General features: G+C 41.0%; 1 protein-coding gene across 1 annotated transcript in view; it reads right to left on the bottom strand.

The window, feature by feature from the left end:
- Positions 1-17,625, bottom strand: part of scospondin (subcommissural organ spondin) — an 84,507-nt gene extending 66,882 nt beyond the window's left edge. The window contains exons 1-31 of the mRNA XM_034706370.1: positions 17,526-17,625; positions 17,202-17,289; positions 15,000-15,209; positions 13,990-14,072; positions 13,603-13,773; positions 13,235-13,458; positions 12,912-13,014; positions 11,806-11,964; positions 11,553-11,638; positions 11,123-11,248; positions 10,495-10,651; positions 10,060-10,315; positions 9,832-9,973; positions 9,587-9,728; positions 8,559-8,731; positions 8,163-8,381; positions 7,908-8,073; positions 7,108-7,369; positions 5,479-5,689; positions 3,659-3,753; positions 3,321-3,577; positions 3,082-3,216; positions 2,730-2,932; positions 2,443-2,570; positions 2,227-2,336; positions 1,960-2,109; positions 1,499-1,592; positions 1,203-1,412; positions 759-964; positions 517-631; positions 191-312 (exon numbers count right to left, since the gene is read on the bottom strand). Of these exons, the coding sequence (XP_034562261.1) occupies positions 191-312; positions 517-631; positions 759-964; positions 1,203-1,412; positions 1,499-1,592; positions 1,960-2,109; positions 2,227-2,336; positions 2,443-2,570; positions 2,730-2,932; positions 3,082-3,216; positions 3,321-3,577; positions 3,659-3,753; positions 5,479-5,689; positions 7,108-7,369; positions 7,908-8,073; positions 8,163-8,381; positions 8,559-8,731; positions 9,587-9,728; positions 9,832-9,973; positions 10,060-10,315; positions 10,495-10,651; positions 11,123-11,248; positions 11,553-11,638; positions 11,806-11,964; positions 12,912-13,014; positions 13,235-13,458; positions 13,603-13,773; positions 13,990-14,072; positions 15,000-15,209; positions 17,202-17,257 (4,771 nt within the window). The 5' untranslated portion in view covers positions 17,258-17,289; positions 17,526-17,625. The remainder of the gene's footprint in view (positions 1-190; positions 313-516; positions 632-758; positions 965-1,202; positions 1,413-1,498; positions 1,593-1,959; positions 2,110-2,226; positions 2,337-2,442; positions 2,571-2,729; positions 2,933-3,081; positions 3,217-3,320; positions 3,578-3,658; positions 3,754-5,478; positions 5,690-7,107; positions 7,370-7,907; positions 8,074-8,162; positions 8,382-8,558; positions 8,732-9,586; positions 9,729-9,831; positions 9,974-10,059; positions 10,316-10,494; positions 10,652-11,122; positions 11,249-11,552; positions 11,639-11,805; positions 11,965-12,911; positions 13,015-13,234; positions 13,459-13,602; positions 13,774-13,989; positions 14,073-14,999; positions 15,210-17,201; positions 17,290-17,525) is intronic.
- Between the last annotated feature and the right edge of the window lie 330 nt (positions 17,626-17,955).

Below are 17,955 nucleotides of genomic sequence, written 5' to 3'. Positions count from 1 at the left end.
ATAAGGGTCTTTGATTAATCACGATGGTTCAAAACAGTATATAAACCACTTAGAGATTTATTGTGTTTTAAAACTTAAATATATGTACAGTATGGTTAATTGTTCCCCCCTAGAACCAGCATCATATTGGCCCCAAAAAGCAAGTTGAGTTCCTTTTTTTGCCATCACTTTGCAACTCTGATGTGTTTACCTTTACTGGGACAGACAGCTTCATCAGTTCCTGCAGTGCAGTCTCTGTTTCCATCACACACTTTGTCTGCAGGGACACACTGATCCCCAGGGCACTGAAACTCTCCTTGTGAACACACACACCTAAAACACAACACAAACAGACAGAATCATATGTGTGTTATGAGCAGACATGGGCTGAAAATTAGTGCTTTCTTCAAATATTGTTAAGGCCCCGATAAGGAGCTTTGGCAGGAAAAACACTAATCACAAGATATTTATAAATAACAATCTAGTTTACCATTTACAAAAGCACAATCCTGCAAATCCATAGAGCTAAAAACACACCCTCTCTCATCACTGAGGTCCCCACAGTCATCATGTCCGTCACAGCGGTGGATGTAGAGGATGCAGCGTCCTCCAGCACACAGGAATTCTCCTTCATCACACACCACACCACAGTCTGGACAAAGAAAAGGACAGTTCATATTATCTTTACGTGCATGTTGTACTACAAAGTAACCATTTAAAGTTAGCTCACATGCACCTAACTTTACCAACTGAGTGTACTGTTGATATAGTTAAATCACCTTGCTCATCAGACCCATCAGCAAATCCACAGTCCAGCCGTCCGTCACACACACGGCTGGCTGGTAGGCACTTTCCGCTGGCACACTGAAACTCCCCCGGTGGGCACAAAGGCAGAGGAGTGGCAGGTCCACAGAACTCCTCATCTGATTGGTCAGCACAGTCTGGGTGGCCATCACAACGCAGAGCCAGGTTCAAACATGGTCCACTGCAGGGTTAGGGTCATTTCACTTGAATAAGTTCAGTTGGAGACTGACACTTTAAATTATAAAACCTGACAAAATATCTAAAGTTTGGCAATCCTGTACAGCTTTGATAGATTTAATGTTAAACAAAATATGCACCTGTAGAAAATGTGTGTTGTTTTATGCTCCAGAGGCAAGCTGGGGGTTCTCTATTCCAAAGTTTGTGCTCCTGCTTATGAAGGTAATTGAGTGTTCATTCACCTTGGTGTGCTGGTACAGCGAAATTGGTCTGGAGAGCAGGTGGATGGGCAGACTTCATCTGATCCATCACCACAGTCGTCTTCGTTGTCACAGACCCACTGAGAGGGGATGCAGCGCCCCCCAGCACAGGTAAACTCTGACTCCAGGCAGGGAAGGGAGGGAGGAGGGCAGGCCACACCCTGACACTGCCACAAACCATCGTCACAGGAACTGTAGAAGCAAAGGCAGATTACACTGTTTAAACTTAATAAGACAGAGGATATTCCATAATTTGATTAACATTTAGATTGACTGACCAGTTCTGGCAGTGCTGAGTGATAACTGATCCAGCTGGAAACATGGAGCCATCCCACTCACATGGACACTCAGTGGGAACTACACAACTGTCACCTATGGAACAGAGAATACAATACTTTTAGAGTTAGAGCTTAGGTAGCTTTTCCAACTTTAAAGACAGAAAGTTTGTCCAACGTGAAGAAAAACAAAAGAACATGGACTCATGATAATAAAGATTTTCTACCTAAGGCCAACTTCTATTATTTTGTCCTTGAGAAATATAAAGTCTATGATGTGCCAAAAATTAAAGACTTAATCTGCTGTAAATTGTATAAAAACATTGACAATATCATGGTAATCTCATTAGTTTTACTTTTAATGTTCCAAAGTGTTTGTTAAGGAGAACCTTTGATCCAATCAAAAGGCCTCTAAGTCACTAAAACGTTAGCCAGCTCAAGCTTTGTTGGTAAATCTGTCTTACCATGTCGGACAGTGCCAGCAGGGCAGAAGCAGCCCTCCACACAGGAGAGAGCACCACATTGAGAGTGTGGACTCTTCTGAACGCTTGGACATGAAGTTGAGCAAGCTGGACCACAGGGGTCATACACCAGCCCGTTCTCACACTGCAGAGCTACAGGAATGAGGTGAATAGAGAGACGCATTATGACAGACAGAATTACCAGGACACAAAACAAGGGTTACATTATTAATGATGTGGGCATGTGTTTTTTGTTTGTCTCTGACATACGACAGAGCTCCTGGGACCTCCAGCGGATGTAAACCCCTCGTCGGTTACACTCTTCAGCATAGGCAGCAATGGCTGTACAGAGACACTCACAGTCCCCACCTGAGTCACAGCTAAAACACAGGCAATCGAATGAACAGTTTAAACTTTGTATTCCCACTGACACATTATTTTTCTACTGAGCCATGAAACTCAGTTTAGATATGTGCTGTCACTCACCCACAAGCATCAAAGACACACCAGTCATAGTACTGCTGGAAGGGCACCTCAGGGTGGCACTGAGAGAAGAGCTCCTGAGTCAGGACTGCACATCTTTTCCTGGCCCAGGTCACCCTGTACGGGTTCAGCTACAAAGAGAGGAGACAGTTTGCTTTTTTTACTGTGTTCATGAATATGACATCAAAGCTGGTTTTGCAACAAACTTATGGAAAAACGTTAAGTCTTATATTTTGGATTTCCTTTAATTGTCAGTTTGAGTATTAAATGTTTATCTGAAGTGAGCTCACAGCACAAGGGTCTCGAAGGTCCTGGTTTGCAACGTCAGGGCAGGAAGGGCTGATCTTCCAGGAGTTTCCAAACAGCTCAGGTGTAGACTCCACAATGCCCTGCCGTGTGGTGAAATCATTCTCTGTGTCCCCATCAAAGTTACCGCACAGGCCCCCGACTCGACCCCGCAGGTGGGACGACAGACGAACATAAACACGCATACCTGGAGACAACATGTGGAATGACAGCATGACAACTCTTTTTTAAACAACTATTTGTCTCTACATTAAGTTTCTTTAGAACATCCATCAATAGAAATAGATAACAGGATCATTTAAGGTTGCAGAGGTGTTTTCGGTGTGGGTTCTCTACCTCCATCCCAGAGCAGGGTGACGCCCAGTTTTGAAGAAAGGGAGACAAACAGTCCAACTCTTTCCAAAGTTAGACCGCTTCCACTGTAAGATTTTGGTAGACCCACTGGCATCCCATTTACAGTCACAGCTTTACCTAAAGGACAAATACAAGGCAGCTTAACTCAAGCCGATATTTCTCACAACATCTGAGGTGCTTTCAACCTAAACTTCTGCTTATTGTAAGACCTTCCTGCCTACCTCTCAGCAGATGTATGACCGTATTTCCCAGGCTGAGCGTCACCGACTTTGTACAGGTGACCCCGGTGCTCCCACAGGGCACATTCTCTGCTGTGACACTAAACAAGCCGCTGGTCTCCCTCGCCAACACGTATTGACAGTCACCAAGGAAAGAGTAACAGCGGCCATCGAAGGTCACATAGTGTGGGTCACCAGTCGCCAAGCACACACCGGCACAGGCAGACTGGCTGCAGTGCCAGCGACGCTCCTTACACACACTGCAGGAATTAAAGAAATTTAGTAATCTTTTTACTACATAATGTTAATAACAATAATAATGAGACAGCTGTAGACATTACCATGTGTTGCAATCCTTAGTGATAGTATCGTTGTTGTAGTAAAGTCGTCCATTATGGTGGCATGGGCATTCTTCAGGCAGAACACAGTTATCACCCTGAAGACGACAAAGTTTAGAGCTGTTCAATAAGCCATACAGGGTCATGACATCATGATATCTATTGTCTGTGATTTATTTCTATTGATCTCTCATTCAAACTCATATCCTTTGGAGGGGTTAACATCAACAAATTTGTTCCCTAAAAAAAATAATGGTTTGACTGAAAGAAGAAGTATTTAAACACCAGCTTGAAAAAATATCATTAAAATATTTAACTGACGAAAAAGAAAAAAATAGCAGAAAAAAAAATGGAAAGGTACCATTGCACATACAGGTACAATACCTGTGTTTCCTTTGAAAGTAGCCAATGCAACACATTTAAGGAACAATTGCTACATTCAGGATAACTCTGGGCAATTCAAAATACATAAGCTAGCTTGATATGGCTAAAAAACTAGCTTAGCTCCAAATAGGGAAGTCATGCATTACCTCCTAGCACGAAGCACATGAGCATACCATAAGCCACTTAGCAATATCTTAAGTAAAGTTAACAGCCCTGGGAAATGTGGAAGATGTCATTGTACAAAAGGTTGGTTTTTTTTAAGTTAGTGCAGGCAACCATTTTTCAAGAAAATGGCTCAGATAAACAAACCTACTGTAGCTACCTAGCTTACCTTTCCAATGTTAGCATCCCAATATCAACCAACAAAGTTAGCACCGTTAGCCAGCTGGTTAATAAAGAAAGGCATTTTGCAGCTACATAGCTAGATCACACAAAATAATTGATTAATTATTTATATTTAAAATGATTACCTCAAAACTTGTGGAGACCAAAACTAATCTATGATGGGAGTAGCAATAGGAAGAGGACTTGGATACACTACAGTCTATGGGTGCAACCGACCTGAATTAAATGTGAAAGTTAGCTAACTCTATGTCTGTTAGCTTCGGGGTTTTTTAACCATTTACATTATAAATAAAAAAGTGAGTAAGTTAAATACAAGTCAATGTCATACAGGACCTGTAATATTTTAATAGAACATATTTTCCCTTTTGCTTAATGAAAACATTTATTGTGGCTGTATTCTATTTAGCTTCTTGAGTTGCACAGTCCTGTTAATTTGTATGCTGGCTAACTGTACTTGGAGCTGAGCCTTATAATTAGGCAATATTGGCTGCAACTGTGTCTCTGCAATAAAAAATCTAATTTCCCTGTAGTGTGGTTGTAGAATGAACATCTCAAATTAAAAAAAAATATCCTTGGCCTTAGATTGTGCTCAGCACTGGGAAACTAAAAATAACATCAATTTTAATGAAGATGGGTAAATGACCAAATTATGAGCCAATTATAAACAACTCATTTTTAAATAAAACAATAGACTGTAGTTATTTTTGGACATATGGGGTCCCTTCATGGATACAATATTGAATTTCTAACTTTGCCATGTTTACAATTGTATGAGGAGTATGTAAGTTATCAGAATGCACTGATCCCAATGCTTTCCCTGTAAAAAAAAAAAAAAGATATTGTTTTATTGCTTTTTGTTTTGTATTGTTTCTGTCTTTCTTTTGCCAATGGCCTTATTACTTCTTTTTATGTGAACATGTATTTTGTTTCTGTATTATTGTGTTATTTCTTTATGAATTTTGTTTTTTTTTCTTCTGATTTTGGTGTTTGTCTGTTTGTTACCTGTTTTGAAAATAATGAAAAGTGAATTATACATTTTTTTAAAAGAGATATCCTTCCTCCTATTAGAAAATCAAATTTGAGTTTTCACCCACTAGTAGCACAGTTCCCTGGGGACAGACACACCCAGACAGGGGTTCTCTGCAGCTTGACTGTGTAGCACTCGACCCTTGCTGTTGGCCTGGAGGGTCCAGGCTGGAGCAGGTGAGGAGGCAGGACCGTGGAGAGAAAACCAAAGAGCCTGGACACCTGTTCACCTCTTCACAGCGCTCCTGAGTGCAGTTAAACTGTCCCTGCATACACATACTGTAAGAGAGGTGAGGGGGCAGAATCAGAAGTGATATGAAAGTGAAAAAAAATGTATCTCTCTGAGGTGAAAGGCTTAAAAAAATATCTAGAGCTTTTAATGAATGATCAGTGCATCAACAAATAAATATGAATAGCTTATAAATGAGGCAAAGTTGAGAAACTGCAACCAAGTGGGAGTGAAGCAGTTATAAATCTATAACTAAACTGTGCAAGAGAGCCCTCTATTGATTTTCTGAATCACTGCTGGCACAAGAGAGTTCACTGATAATTGAAGTTTGACTTCGTTCCCAAAAAGAGTAGCTGTGAAATTTAATAAAGTGACATAAAATGTGATATGTGTCATAAGTTCAGTTCACTGGAATCAACAAGGCTTGTGAGTCAATTTGAAACTGTATTTGTGCAACACAGTTTAATTATTAATCTTTTATTATCTCAAAGGTAATAATGTTTCCATCATCAATCAATTAGGCCAGTTCCTGTGTCTGGACATATCTTGTGAGTACAAGACAATAAAAATGAGTCAAGCAAGACTAGAACATATCACGTACATACAATAAAATGTAATATATAATAAAATGAGGGGTAAACAAATAAACAGTAGCTTTATGATTGCTGACTCAGGCTCATCTAGAGAAGATCACTGTGTTTGTGTGGTGAAAAGATGCAATGAAATCAACCTATCCTGTATCAGAGAGCAGGAACATAGGGTGATTTCATCAGATCCTTTGCACCACCAGGGGTCACAGAGACTCTGGTTAAGTTCATATAAACACCTAGAAAATGCTGTATAACTAAAAATATTAATTCACCTCTGTTAAACATGAATAGGACTAGAAAAACTACACATACACAATAAACTGGCAAAATCTCAGCAAAACTTCAGCAGCACTTGATCCGTGCAGAACCATGCATGCAAATCCTATATTGTAACTGCATTAAGTCTCTGTTCCACAAACAATGGCGCAAACACAACCTCTGATTCTTTATCACACTCCCAACATAATAAAATAAGTAATTACAGACACAGGCTCTGTTTCTATGACAGGCTGTAAAAACATTGTGTACAATTGGGTCAATGAGTGTTTGTGCTAAGTTAACCTCTGTCATGTTCTACTTTTACAAGTTTAGTGCGTCTACTGTCCTTAACAGCGATTGTGTCTGTGTGCAGCGGAGTTAACATTTAACCAGGGCTCAATACTGCTGTTAAAATCAGATCTGTAAAAACATCTGACCCTAGTAGAAGCTGGGGAACTCCCAAATAGGGTTTAGTTTACTTAATAAATGTACACCTAGTTATTTGATTTCACCAAGAATTAGGATAGTTATATGAATAAAACATGATTGATTACATAGTTGCAGAAATGTGGCTAGAAAGTAGGGCATTAAAGAAAGGGTGTGTTTGATTTACAACTTACCAGGTGTTACAGTTATTCATAATAACAGCCCCAGACGAGTATGTCTTGTCCCCTTGTACACAGGGGCACATACTGATGGGCACACACTGTCCCTGGTGGTCCTGCACAAGTCCTGATGGACACTGGCATCCTGGGACACACGTTCTCAGACCAATCCCCCCACCACCACCACCACTATCATCGCAGCTCCAGCCCTCTGAACAGGACCCCCCACAGGCACGACCACACTCCTGGTACACCTGACCACCTGAACACTGGACCGCTGGGGAGACAGGAGATATGGAAATAGTTTCGTACATATCTCAATTACTGTTTCCAAGGTTAAAAGTTAAACTTGATTCTATTCAAAGGTTTGTCAATTTCTAGCTTTCAGGTACGACTACTAACTACCATTTAAACAGAAAACACTATAAATTATCTTAAGATTTCAGCCAAAATTAAACAGCGTTTAGGATTTGCAGCTTGTGCTATCAAAGACATGAGAAAACATTAAATACCTCAAGTCATACGGCATAAAGCCAAGTAAATTCACTATTTGGTGATTTGAAAGTCAAATATTTGTCATTGTCAGACTTAGGTCCAGGCCATGTGACTCCACACATGAGCACATTGCAAAGACTGTATAATAGAAGTGAACATCGCTCCTTGTTTCAAAACTGATGTTAATATGAAAGTTCAGTAGACCTGCATTTTTTGTAAGAGACATACCAATATTTTGACATATCTGCATTATCCATATTCCAATAGTAACCTGAAATGAAATCTTTAAATCACTACTGAGACACAGACTTAAAACTTACGACAGAAGGTCTGATTTCGCCATTGGATGGTAGCACCTTCCTGAGCACAGTGTCGTGTGTAGGCAGTGAGGATGTTACAGTGACAGGTCCTCTGAGAAGGGCAGCCACACACCTCTGACATACAGAGACGATAGTAAGGCTCCCTTTCCACCACATCATGACACACCTGTGAAATCAGAAAGGGGCTTGCATGTGTAAATAAATAATGAACTCCCTCTTAAAACCAGCTGATTTCACAAAGTCAGTGCAAACTACCTGAAAGGTAGAACTGTGTATGATGGAGCACACTCTCTCTGCATACTGTCTCCTCTGATTGTAGGTGGTGCAGGGGTCAGGTGGAGCTCCTTTAGGTAGAGCACAGTGCTCTGTTGTGAATTTCCCTGCAAAGGATGTCACACTGTTCTCCACGTCTCCATCTGGTGTGGTGAAGTCATCATGCTGGTTCCAGGTTAACGTTCCACACAAGCCACGCACCTTGAATGCAGCATTCAGAGTATTTAGCGCAAACTGAACTTTGGAAGTTGAAATTCATAGTCGCAGAATGAAACCAAAAATGCAAGTTTCAAACTGCAAGTTATAGTATTCAAGTTTGGTTTGACCTCCTTGAAACTTTGACCAGATTTATATAACCATGTAAAGTGTGAAGAGTACCTTGTTTGCAAATCCAGGTTGTAGTGTGATGAGTGCCAAAGGTCCATCTAGGTGCCAGAGCAGCTGAGCTCCAAAAGTCTGGATGAGGAGAAATGAAGAGGAGGCTCTTCGAACAACCAAGTCCCCCGTCACCACAGGCAATGACTTCCTCTGACCATTCAGTGTTACTGTGCCTGGACATAATAAAAGATAGCATTTAGAATACGGGTAAAACATTAAATGTTAAAAATACTTAAATCAAACAGTAATAATTTAATCCAAGCCTACAATTTAGAATGAAATGCTGACACAACATAAGCTCTGATGTTTTCCTTTAGATTTCCTACAGACACAGCATTAGATTTTTTTAGGTGTCATGTTTGTTTTCTCTATATTTTTTGCTTTTGAAGGAATCACGAGACCTTTTAGCTGCTAAAAGCTAACTGGCTTGTCGTTGTCTTTGTCTGCCATTCACAGTGAGATTCCATAGTTTTCTAGAAAGTGAGCCAAAAACATACTATAAGTAATAACCCTGAGTATGAGGGTTCACTTACTCTGCACTAATGTTAATATGATATTGCTTTTACTGCCACAGTGGTATCTTATTGTTATGTATTGTATTATTGGTATTTGTTGTGGCATTGGTATGCCACAGTGACATGGTTTCTTATCTTGACAGTGGGCCTGTTATTTGTATATTGGTATGATGAATGAATGTATTGTTTGTGAGAAGCACTGCACTTGTGTCCACGACAAATTTCCCCCCGGGGACAATAAAGTTTATCTTATCTTATCATATCTTATAAAACATGGATGTGGTCGTCAGTCTAGTTTCTAGAGAGATGTAATAAAGCCTTAGGATGGCAGTGGACATATTAGAAATGTTAATCGAAATAGATTTGGATCAAACTAGAAACAGGCAGAGGTGGAGTTGCTTCGACCACATGTCAGTCAAATCAGCCAGGCTCTGAATTTCGTCTGAATAAGCATAACTCTTGGTCTTTATATAATTAAGTAGTCTAGTAGTCATGTCAGAGTGTGTAACTCACCAGTGTCTGTGATAGTGACTGTAGTGCGGAGTGCTGTCACAGACATCTCTCTCAGACAACCCCCTCCTCCTCCTCCTCCTCCACCTCCTGCTGTACACTCCCCACTGCGTACACTCACCACCAGCTTTCTGTCAACAAAGTCCTGTACAAACACCAAAATAAAGTAGTCAGTGTTTGCCACATGCACAAAAATGTTTTCCAGTGTCTATGAAGATATATGCATGTTTGCATTTCATGTGTCTCACCTCCACAACAGTAAAGGGACAGTCTCCACCCTGCAGTGAATACCTCTTTTTGTCAAAGGTGTTCACCTGTAGCGCTCCCATCAGGCTGCACTGGGCTGCACACCTCTCCCCAGTACACTGCCACTGGCCTGCTTTGCACACACTGGGAGAATTGAGGTCAAAAAAGCAAAATGAGTGGTGTGAAAACAATCGATGGAAGTAGATGGTAGATATTTATAGAGGACACACCAGGTGTTGCATCTCTGCTCTATCCTGTCCCCTGATTGATAGGTGCGGCGGCGATGGAAACAAGGACAATCATCTCTTTTTAGACATCTTCCCTGGTGGAGGTAGAGGCCTGGTGGACACTCACAGCCCCCCACACACTCCTCCCTGCACTGCCCTATAGATGCTGCAGCAGGCCCAGGGGGTTGAGGGGATGCACAACTGGGGGGACAGGAGGACACACAGTCTGAAAACACCTGACCTCTGGGACAGACACGACCTGGGAAGACAGAGAAGAAGCATGTACAAGCATCAAGTGTACTTGCTCCTCATAGCCTCGCAGATTCTGATTGGTTGCAGGTTGTTGAATGAATTTTCCAGACTGACCCGTTGCAGTGAGTAAGTAGTAAACACCTGTATAGTATTAACATATAACCTAATTCCTCTTTTTCCTCTTACCACACTGAGCAGCTGTCCTCCACAGTATGATGACATGTTGCTGGGCACATTCCCGGGCATAGCTAGCCAGGGTGTCACACACTGCTGAGTCCCTCTCTTTGGGTGGCAGGCTACAATACAGGTAGAGACAGGTGTCCACGTACGCTGCTGGGTCCACCTTAAAGTGACAAAGACACAAGCTTGAAATGTCTGGGTTATTTGGCTGCAACAAGTAATGTCTGCAAAATCTAAAATGGAAGAGTCCTGCACACAGTAGCTTATCTTTATATAGAGAGGGTATGAATTAACTTAAATGTGCAATGATAAATGGGCAGGTATTAAAGGACATTTTGACAAAATACAACAACAAATCAAACAAATCATTAGTCACTGGAGTATCATTTTAAATTAGGTCAGACTAGAAAGGTAGACTACAGTGAGGTCAAGGTATCTTAATTCTTTAACCATTGATCTGGTAATCAGTCTGATACCTGATAAATGATTTATTCTTTGGAGCTTTATGATTCACTTCAGGCTTAGCTTTCCAATGAAGTAGATAAAAAACCTGTCTTTATATTGTCTCAAAGGACTACCATTAAGTGCATAAACAATGCCATGTGACTGTGATGCATGTCATGGGGTGTCTGACCCGGAGGTGACAGTGTGTGAAGGGGTCCTCCAAGAGCCGGTGACACACTGATTCTGAGTGCTTGCGTAGAGAAGGGTCTCCTGAAACATCACAGCTGTGACCAAGCTCAGCCGCATCACTGCAGCCCTGTGGGAAACCATGGGACAGCAAAGGATCAAATTACAGGGGGTGCATCTCATGGAAAGACTTTGTTGAGAAAAAGTGCCACAGAAATATATATTTGCACTAAAATCAAACACAGAACCATTATTTTCCCAAGCAGATGTTTTTGTTTTTCTCTCCTTGATTATTTGATGCATCCTATAAATGTGGTTGTTTTCAGTGTAAGTTCTGAGAGCACAATAGTTACATCTAGTAGCTTCATAGACAAACAAATATAGTGGTATAGCAAAAAATTACAAATAAATATTTTTGTGATGTAGTATTTTACTTCATTCTGCTGGTCAGGAACTTTCCACGAGTTGCCGAAGCTGGCAGCGTATTGGGACACAGTTCCACTTATTGTGGTGAAGTCATCTATGGCACAAACACACAAACAGGTTACAACAACATTCCAGAGGTGTGTAAACATAAAAAGTTCAAATGAGATAACTCATACTAACAATAAAAAAATACCTGAACTACATGTTAATTACATGGTGACTGATATTAGTCCATCTAAGGCATCAATTGCGCTATTTTACCGTCAGCATTGTTGTTGTAGACTCCACAGAGCCCCCTCGTGGCAGCCAGGTGCTCTGCAGTGACTGTCAGGTAGACTGTGTTGGTCAGGTCAAATTTTACTCTCACACCCAGGCCGCTCTCCACAAACACAAAGTCCCCGAGCCAATGAACACTCACTCCTTTTACAATGACAAAAATAAAAGACCTAATGTTAGGCTCAATTTAATAATATATCAACCGAATTTAACTTTCATAATGCCATGATCTCAATTGTTAAATTCACTTCTTATTACAGTAAAGCATTACGTTCATTCCCTGATTTATAGATAGTGAAACAGGAAACACTTTAGGGCGTGTCATTTTTAAGTCAACACCACAGCACCCTCTCAGTCTAAGTAGAGGTGTAGCAATGGAAATAGGAAGTAAGTAGGAAGCTTCGGACATGCCAGACTCTAGTGGCAGCAACTACTACTATCCGTCTCACCACTATCATCCCTCTCTCTCTCTTAATGTCCTCTATCCCTCTTTCCAACCCCAACTCGGTCGAGGCAGATGGCTGTCCAGCATGAACCTGGTCCTGCTCGAGGTTTCTGCCTGTTAAAGGAAGTTTGTCCTTGCCGCTGTAACTTGCTAAATGCTGCAAAATGCTCTGCTCATGGTGGACTAAGATGAGATCAGACTGAGTCCTGTCTGTACGATGGGACTGGATCTTATCCTGTCTTAATGTTGGGTCATTGTTAATAATTGAACATAGAGAACAGTCTAGACCTGCTCTGTTTGTATAGAGTGAAACACTGATTGAGGTAACATTTGTTGTGATTTGGTGCTGTATAAATAAAGATTGATTGATTGATAATAAAACAATGTAGAATATACACACACCATGCATATAGATCATGAAATAGTGTTTGGACTTTTACATTTTTAACAACACTCTTGCATATATTTGGATCCTACTTGCGTTTGTAATTTGTAAGCCATTCAAAAGTTTATGTATGGCCAGTAGATACAACTCACGTACATCCACCAAGACCTATCAGCCTACCATCCAAAAGCTGAGTTATCTAAAAGCTTATTACACAAACTGGCAAAATGATGCAACGAGACAGAGATAGTAACAGATTACCATTTAGGAAGAGTGGTTCTCCATTTGGAACTGGGATGTTGTTCAGAGTTAAGTTCATGTGATGAATAGTAACCAAATCTAGACCCAGCATCATCCTCAAGGCCTGAAAGTACAGAGGAGCACAAACACCTTAGCATGGATTTACCCAAATATGGAACAAATGTGAAGCAGTCATTATGAGAACAGAGACATTTTCATTGGACCCAAGGACACAAAGGACTCACTGGGTTTTATTGGCTCGAATCTAGGCTCAATGATTTCACTGCAGTTGTTCATTTACATCAACTACAGCTCAGCCAGCTAAATTCTGTCATATATCACACCTTACTGCAGTGTCCTCTCCCATTACAGACTGTGCTGATGTAGACCGCCCAGGTGCCATCAGTAGACGAGGCCAGCAGGTAAGTGCAGCTGCCCTGGAAGTGGAAGTGCTTCCTGTCAAAAGTGCGATAATGAGCTCCGCCCCAGGACATACAGGTGGCTGAGCTCTGAGGCAACCTGACGCTTCCCAGCAGACCACCACGCACCAGCGGGGAGGACTGGGAGTCTGTGCAGGAGGGAGAGAGTATTTTATCTCTTATGTGGTTTTGTCATATGAAATACAAGCTACGTTTTCTGTGCACAAACAAAGATTATTAAACAAGAAAAATAATCAGTTGTGTAAAAGAGGAAGTGTCGGATGTTCTCTGACCAGGGAGGAGAGTGTAGGTGCAAGACAGGCAGGTCTTATCCGTGGCATTCCTCCAACTCAGACCCCACAGGCTGCTGCAGCACTGCTCCATGGGCATCAGGGAGGAGTTATGCACTCCAGGGAACTCCTCACAACTCCACGTAGAGAAACACTGGCCACGCACACCCACACCTTGGAGGAAGAGGACGGAAAGATCGGTCAATCAGAAACGTTAAAGGGTCACAGAGTGCTAGAAATTAGATGAGGAAATACAGTAATTAATAAATAATTCAGCAAACTTTAACTCAATCCAATTACAGAAAAGGCTATCACATGACCCTACTATTAAAGCAGGTATAGACTACTTCTAGTTATATTTATAATGAGGGGTATATTATTCGTCCTTACCCTCAGAGCAGCGTGGTCCGCCCCAGCCTTCACAACACGCCCTCACTGTCTTGTTCACCGTCTGCTTCTCGATCTCTGGGGGTCTGAGATCAACATACATGTCAAGTAAAGGATCCATATATTTACAAACTGCATGCATTCATTTAAAGCTTGTGTTGATTTTGGTTCCCCTGTGGACAAAGTGGTACCTATCATCTCTTTGTTGATTGGTGACAGCAGGTTCTGACACTAATACTGACTGTAAAGAAATCCTTGATCTTAATGTTGATGGTCTTGTCTGCTTTTGAAGATCATAAAGAGAAACCAATATTGATTTCAATCAGTTTCATAGATATAGTTGTTGTTAAAAAGTCCTCACTATAGCTTTAAATGACACACCAGTCCCTCTGTAAAAGAAGATAGACTGGAGCGTTGCATCTTGTAAACATGCTGTCATGGGTTGCTTTTGAATGGTTTTGAAACCTTCCTGTTTCACCTTCCAGTACTGCATACTGCGTTTGAAGGTAGTATGTAGTATGACTGTTATGTTGGATCTGTTTTGCATTATGCTGAACCAGGTGTTCATCCATCCATCCATTATCGTGACCGCTTATCCCGTTAGGGGTCACGGGGGGCTGGAGCCTATCCCAGCTGGCTTCGGGCGGAAGGCAGGGTACACCCTGGACAGGTCGCCAACCTATCACAGGGCTAACACAGAGAGACAGACAACCATTCTCACACACACTCACACCTATGGGCAATTTAGAGTGACCAATTAACCTGGTAAGCATGTTTTTGGACTGTTGGAGGAAAATTTGTATGAAGCGTTTGTACTATAAAAATATATACTGTATATGACATACTATTTTTTCAAATAGAGAATTTGACCATAAAATAGTTTTCCTCACAGTCTCATTGTATCCCAGGCCTGGACTAGGCACAAGCAAGGACTGTCTGAGGTTAGCAGGGGAGGAATGACAAAATCTGAAACATAAGTGATCAAACAGACAACTTCACTTCTTTCCACTTACTTGTACATGAAACAGGATGCCTTGGGACCCTGTTGTTTGTAGTACAGCGCGATGCCGTCATCCCCTCCATGTTTGACACGCATCCTGTCCACATCCAGCCTCCATCCTTCAGTGTTATACTGATACACCTCAGAGCAGCTCACCTCAAGCTGCAGCCGAGGAGACAAAACTCGCTCTACTTTCTCAGCCACCGTGTGCTCACACCAGTGTCTGTAGAAAAAAACAAAGACTCATTTCCACTCATATTTCTGATGTATGAGTTGCCTGTCTTGCATAAAATAGTTTGCTGATAGTGCCAGGGATACAAATCAAGAAAGAAACTTCCAACCTGTACTTACACATTCTCAGTTTGAAAGACAAAAATGCATCAACAACAAAGTTAGTGGGCAACGTGTTAGTTCATTGTAAATAATCAAAATACCATCAATGACTTTGTTCGTATGCACTGTTATGCCACAGATATTCCCTTTCCATACAAATAAACTGAAATAACTCCAGTTAAAGCTGATGAATCACATTCATTTCATCTCCTCCCAGCTGTCTTCCTACTTCCTGTAAACCATGACTTGCAATTTTTGTCCATCACATTCCCTTTGACTTTTGGTTTCTCACAACTTCGTACTCTGTGCTCGTTCTTTCATAAATATTGGAGAAGCTTTCACAGAGTCTGCAGGCAGTGTGTAGTCAATTTGGGCAAATCCTGTGTTGAGAAATTTGGAAACATCACTTCCCAGGGTTCAAACCGCAACAAACTTCACATATTTATTACTCATAAACATGGTATTGGGTTGTGATCATAAGCGCTTGTACACAAAGAGCCATCTTGATTTGAATAGTTATTCATTAACCCTGATAACAAAAGTTATGTGCCACAGTAATTATTTTATAGGTTGTGTATTGGTGCAGCAGTAGAGCATTGTCCAATGGGGTGGCAAGGGGATGGCACTGTAACAAGCCTCCCCTGCCCCAGAAGCCCAATTAGACATCCTAAGTCCCACCCAGAGGAACAGCCTCTTGTGTAATTGAATGTAGCTTATTTGCTGTTGTGGGTGCTTTGAATTGTAGAAAATACTCAGCACATCTATTTCATAAGACAGGTGTGCAGGAGAGGAATTACCCTTGACATACTATATGTTGCCAATAAATGTATTCTGTACCATAAGACGTGTGCAGGAGTTAGTCTGCAGTTTTTAAGAACTATAAATTGTAAAATTTTAATTGGACAAACGTTTTTTTGGGTCCAAAGAAGATTTTCATGTTGCCACTCTGTTGTGTTAAAGTTAAAAATATACTCAGTACTATAATACCTCCATGATACTTGAACGTTAGCAGTGAAAATTGATGTGATCAGTGGAATAATGCAGGATAAGTAAATGCCACGTGTTTGTGTATTCACATACATTCTTCATGCCACCCCTGCATACAACAGTACAGCAGTTGGGGCCACCCTATAAAAACTCTTGAAACACCCCTGTGCAGCAAGTGTGAATCAAAATCAAGACACCGCAAAGCCACAACTACTGGAAATACATGTGTTTAAAGTACAAAAAGTCTGGAAGAATTGGACTCCAAAAATGGGACAATATGTGGAAGCAAAGCAAAATCAATTTTGATCCTCATGTTCAGTCAGTTTAGGTAAAAAATTAACGTATTTACTGCAAAACAGACAAATCTCACCCAGTGTATTCATCTAGTCAAAATATACCACCAGATTTAATATGAGCCACACAGACGTGACGAGCCAAGTGCATGAAATAAGATTAATATTTTCTATTACAGAGAAATGTGAAAAAAAGAATTGCTTGCCATGATTGCAGCCATTTAAACTCATGACAGTCATGTAAGTCCATATTTCAAGCTTGTAATATCTTGGAAAAAGATGGACTCAACAGGTCAGTGTGGCTCATATTAAGTGAATAAGATATTAGACACATACCCCCAATGAGATTTTAGTTTTTGAGGATGAAAAATTGGAAAAAGTTCCAAAACATTCACAGAGCTCAACAGGGACACACACGTGACAGCTCATTTAAAATGATGATGCAGATTAAGCTAGCATGTTAGCTGCAAATACACCTAAAATCCAAATACACAGTAATGCTGACAAAAGTCACTGTGCTGATTATATGGTTTACTCTGTGAAATGTTGAAAATGCACAAGATAGTCTTCACTGTCCATTGACTGGTCTCAGTCTTACTCACCCTGTTCCCTTCACTGTGTGCAGTCCAAGCAGAAAAAACAGAAATAATGTCTCCATGTTCCTCTTCTGAAAGTTTGTGCTTAAAATTCCTGTTTTAAAAAAAGTTGAATAATTAAAAGGCTCAATATCTAAGAGATGACATCCTAAAATCCAGCATAAATCATAAGAGAAGCTTAGAAATGTCGTGGCATTTACAAATAAGCACTATGAACTATTATTATGGTTATTCATAATCAGGTTATAACTGAGTGACCTAACTGAAATGATCAAACGTTTTCAATATTCCCTCCGATCTCTGACTTTGATTAAAAAAAGTTGAACTTACCTTTAAAGTGCTTTTGGAAATCTTTGGATTTCTGCCTTAAAAAGTCCTCGGCTTGTTAATCAATATTTGGCTTTATGGGCTCACTGTTCTACTAATCACTATCCTCCTTTCTTTTTTCTGTCTTATAACATGGTACAGTCCTCATTGAAGTAACACTTAGCCTTATGGGGGAGTGGAGCCCCTGATGCAAGGTTTTAAATGTGGGGGGCAACTCAAGGCACGTACAGTAGCATCTGAACCTGCTGCCATTGGACATTGGAGGTAAGGTCACAGCTGGCAGGGTAGACATTGGGCACCGGACCTGTGACGGACCCATCCTCAGAGTTAGCACTATCAAACGTTACAGGAGGCTGAAGGTGATGGCGGGGGATGAGGAGTCTCAGCCTCAGAATAAAGAGATGTTTGTCAGAGCCTAATCCTGTAAAGAGAG

This window comes from Notolabrus celidotus, chromosome 17, assembly GCF_009762535.1.
Source record: "Notolabrus celidotus isolate fNotCel1 chromosome 17, fNotCel1.pri, whole genome shotgun sequence".
In the NCBI taxonomy this organism is placed as follows: domain Eukaryota; kingdom Metazoa; phylum Chordata; class Actinopteri; order Labriformes; family Labridae; genus Notolabrus; species Notolabrus celidotus.
Note: the sequence above shows the minus strand (reverse complement) of the source record. Positions and strands in the feature narration are given on the sequence as shown.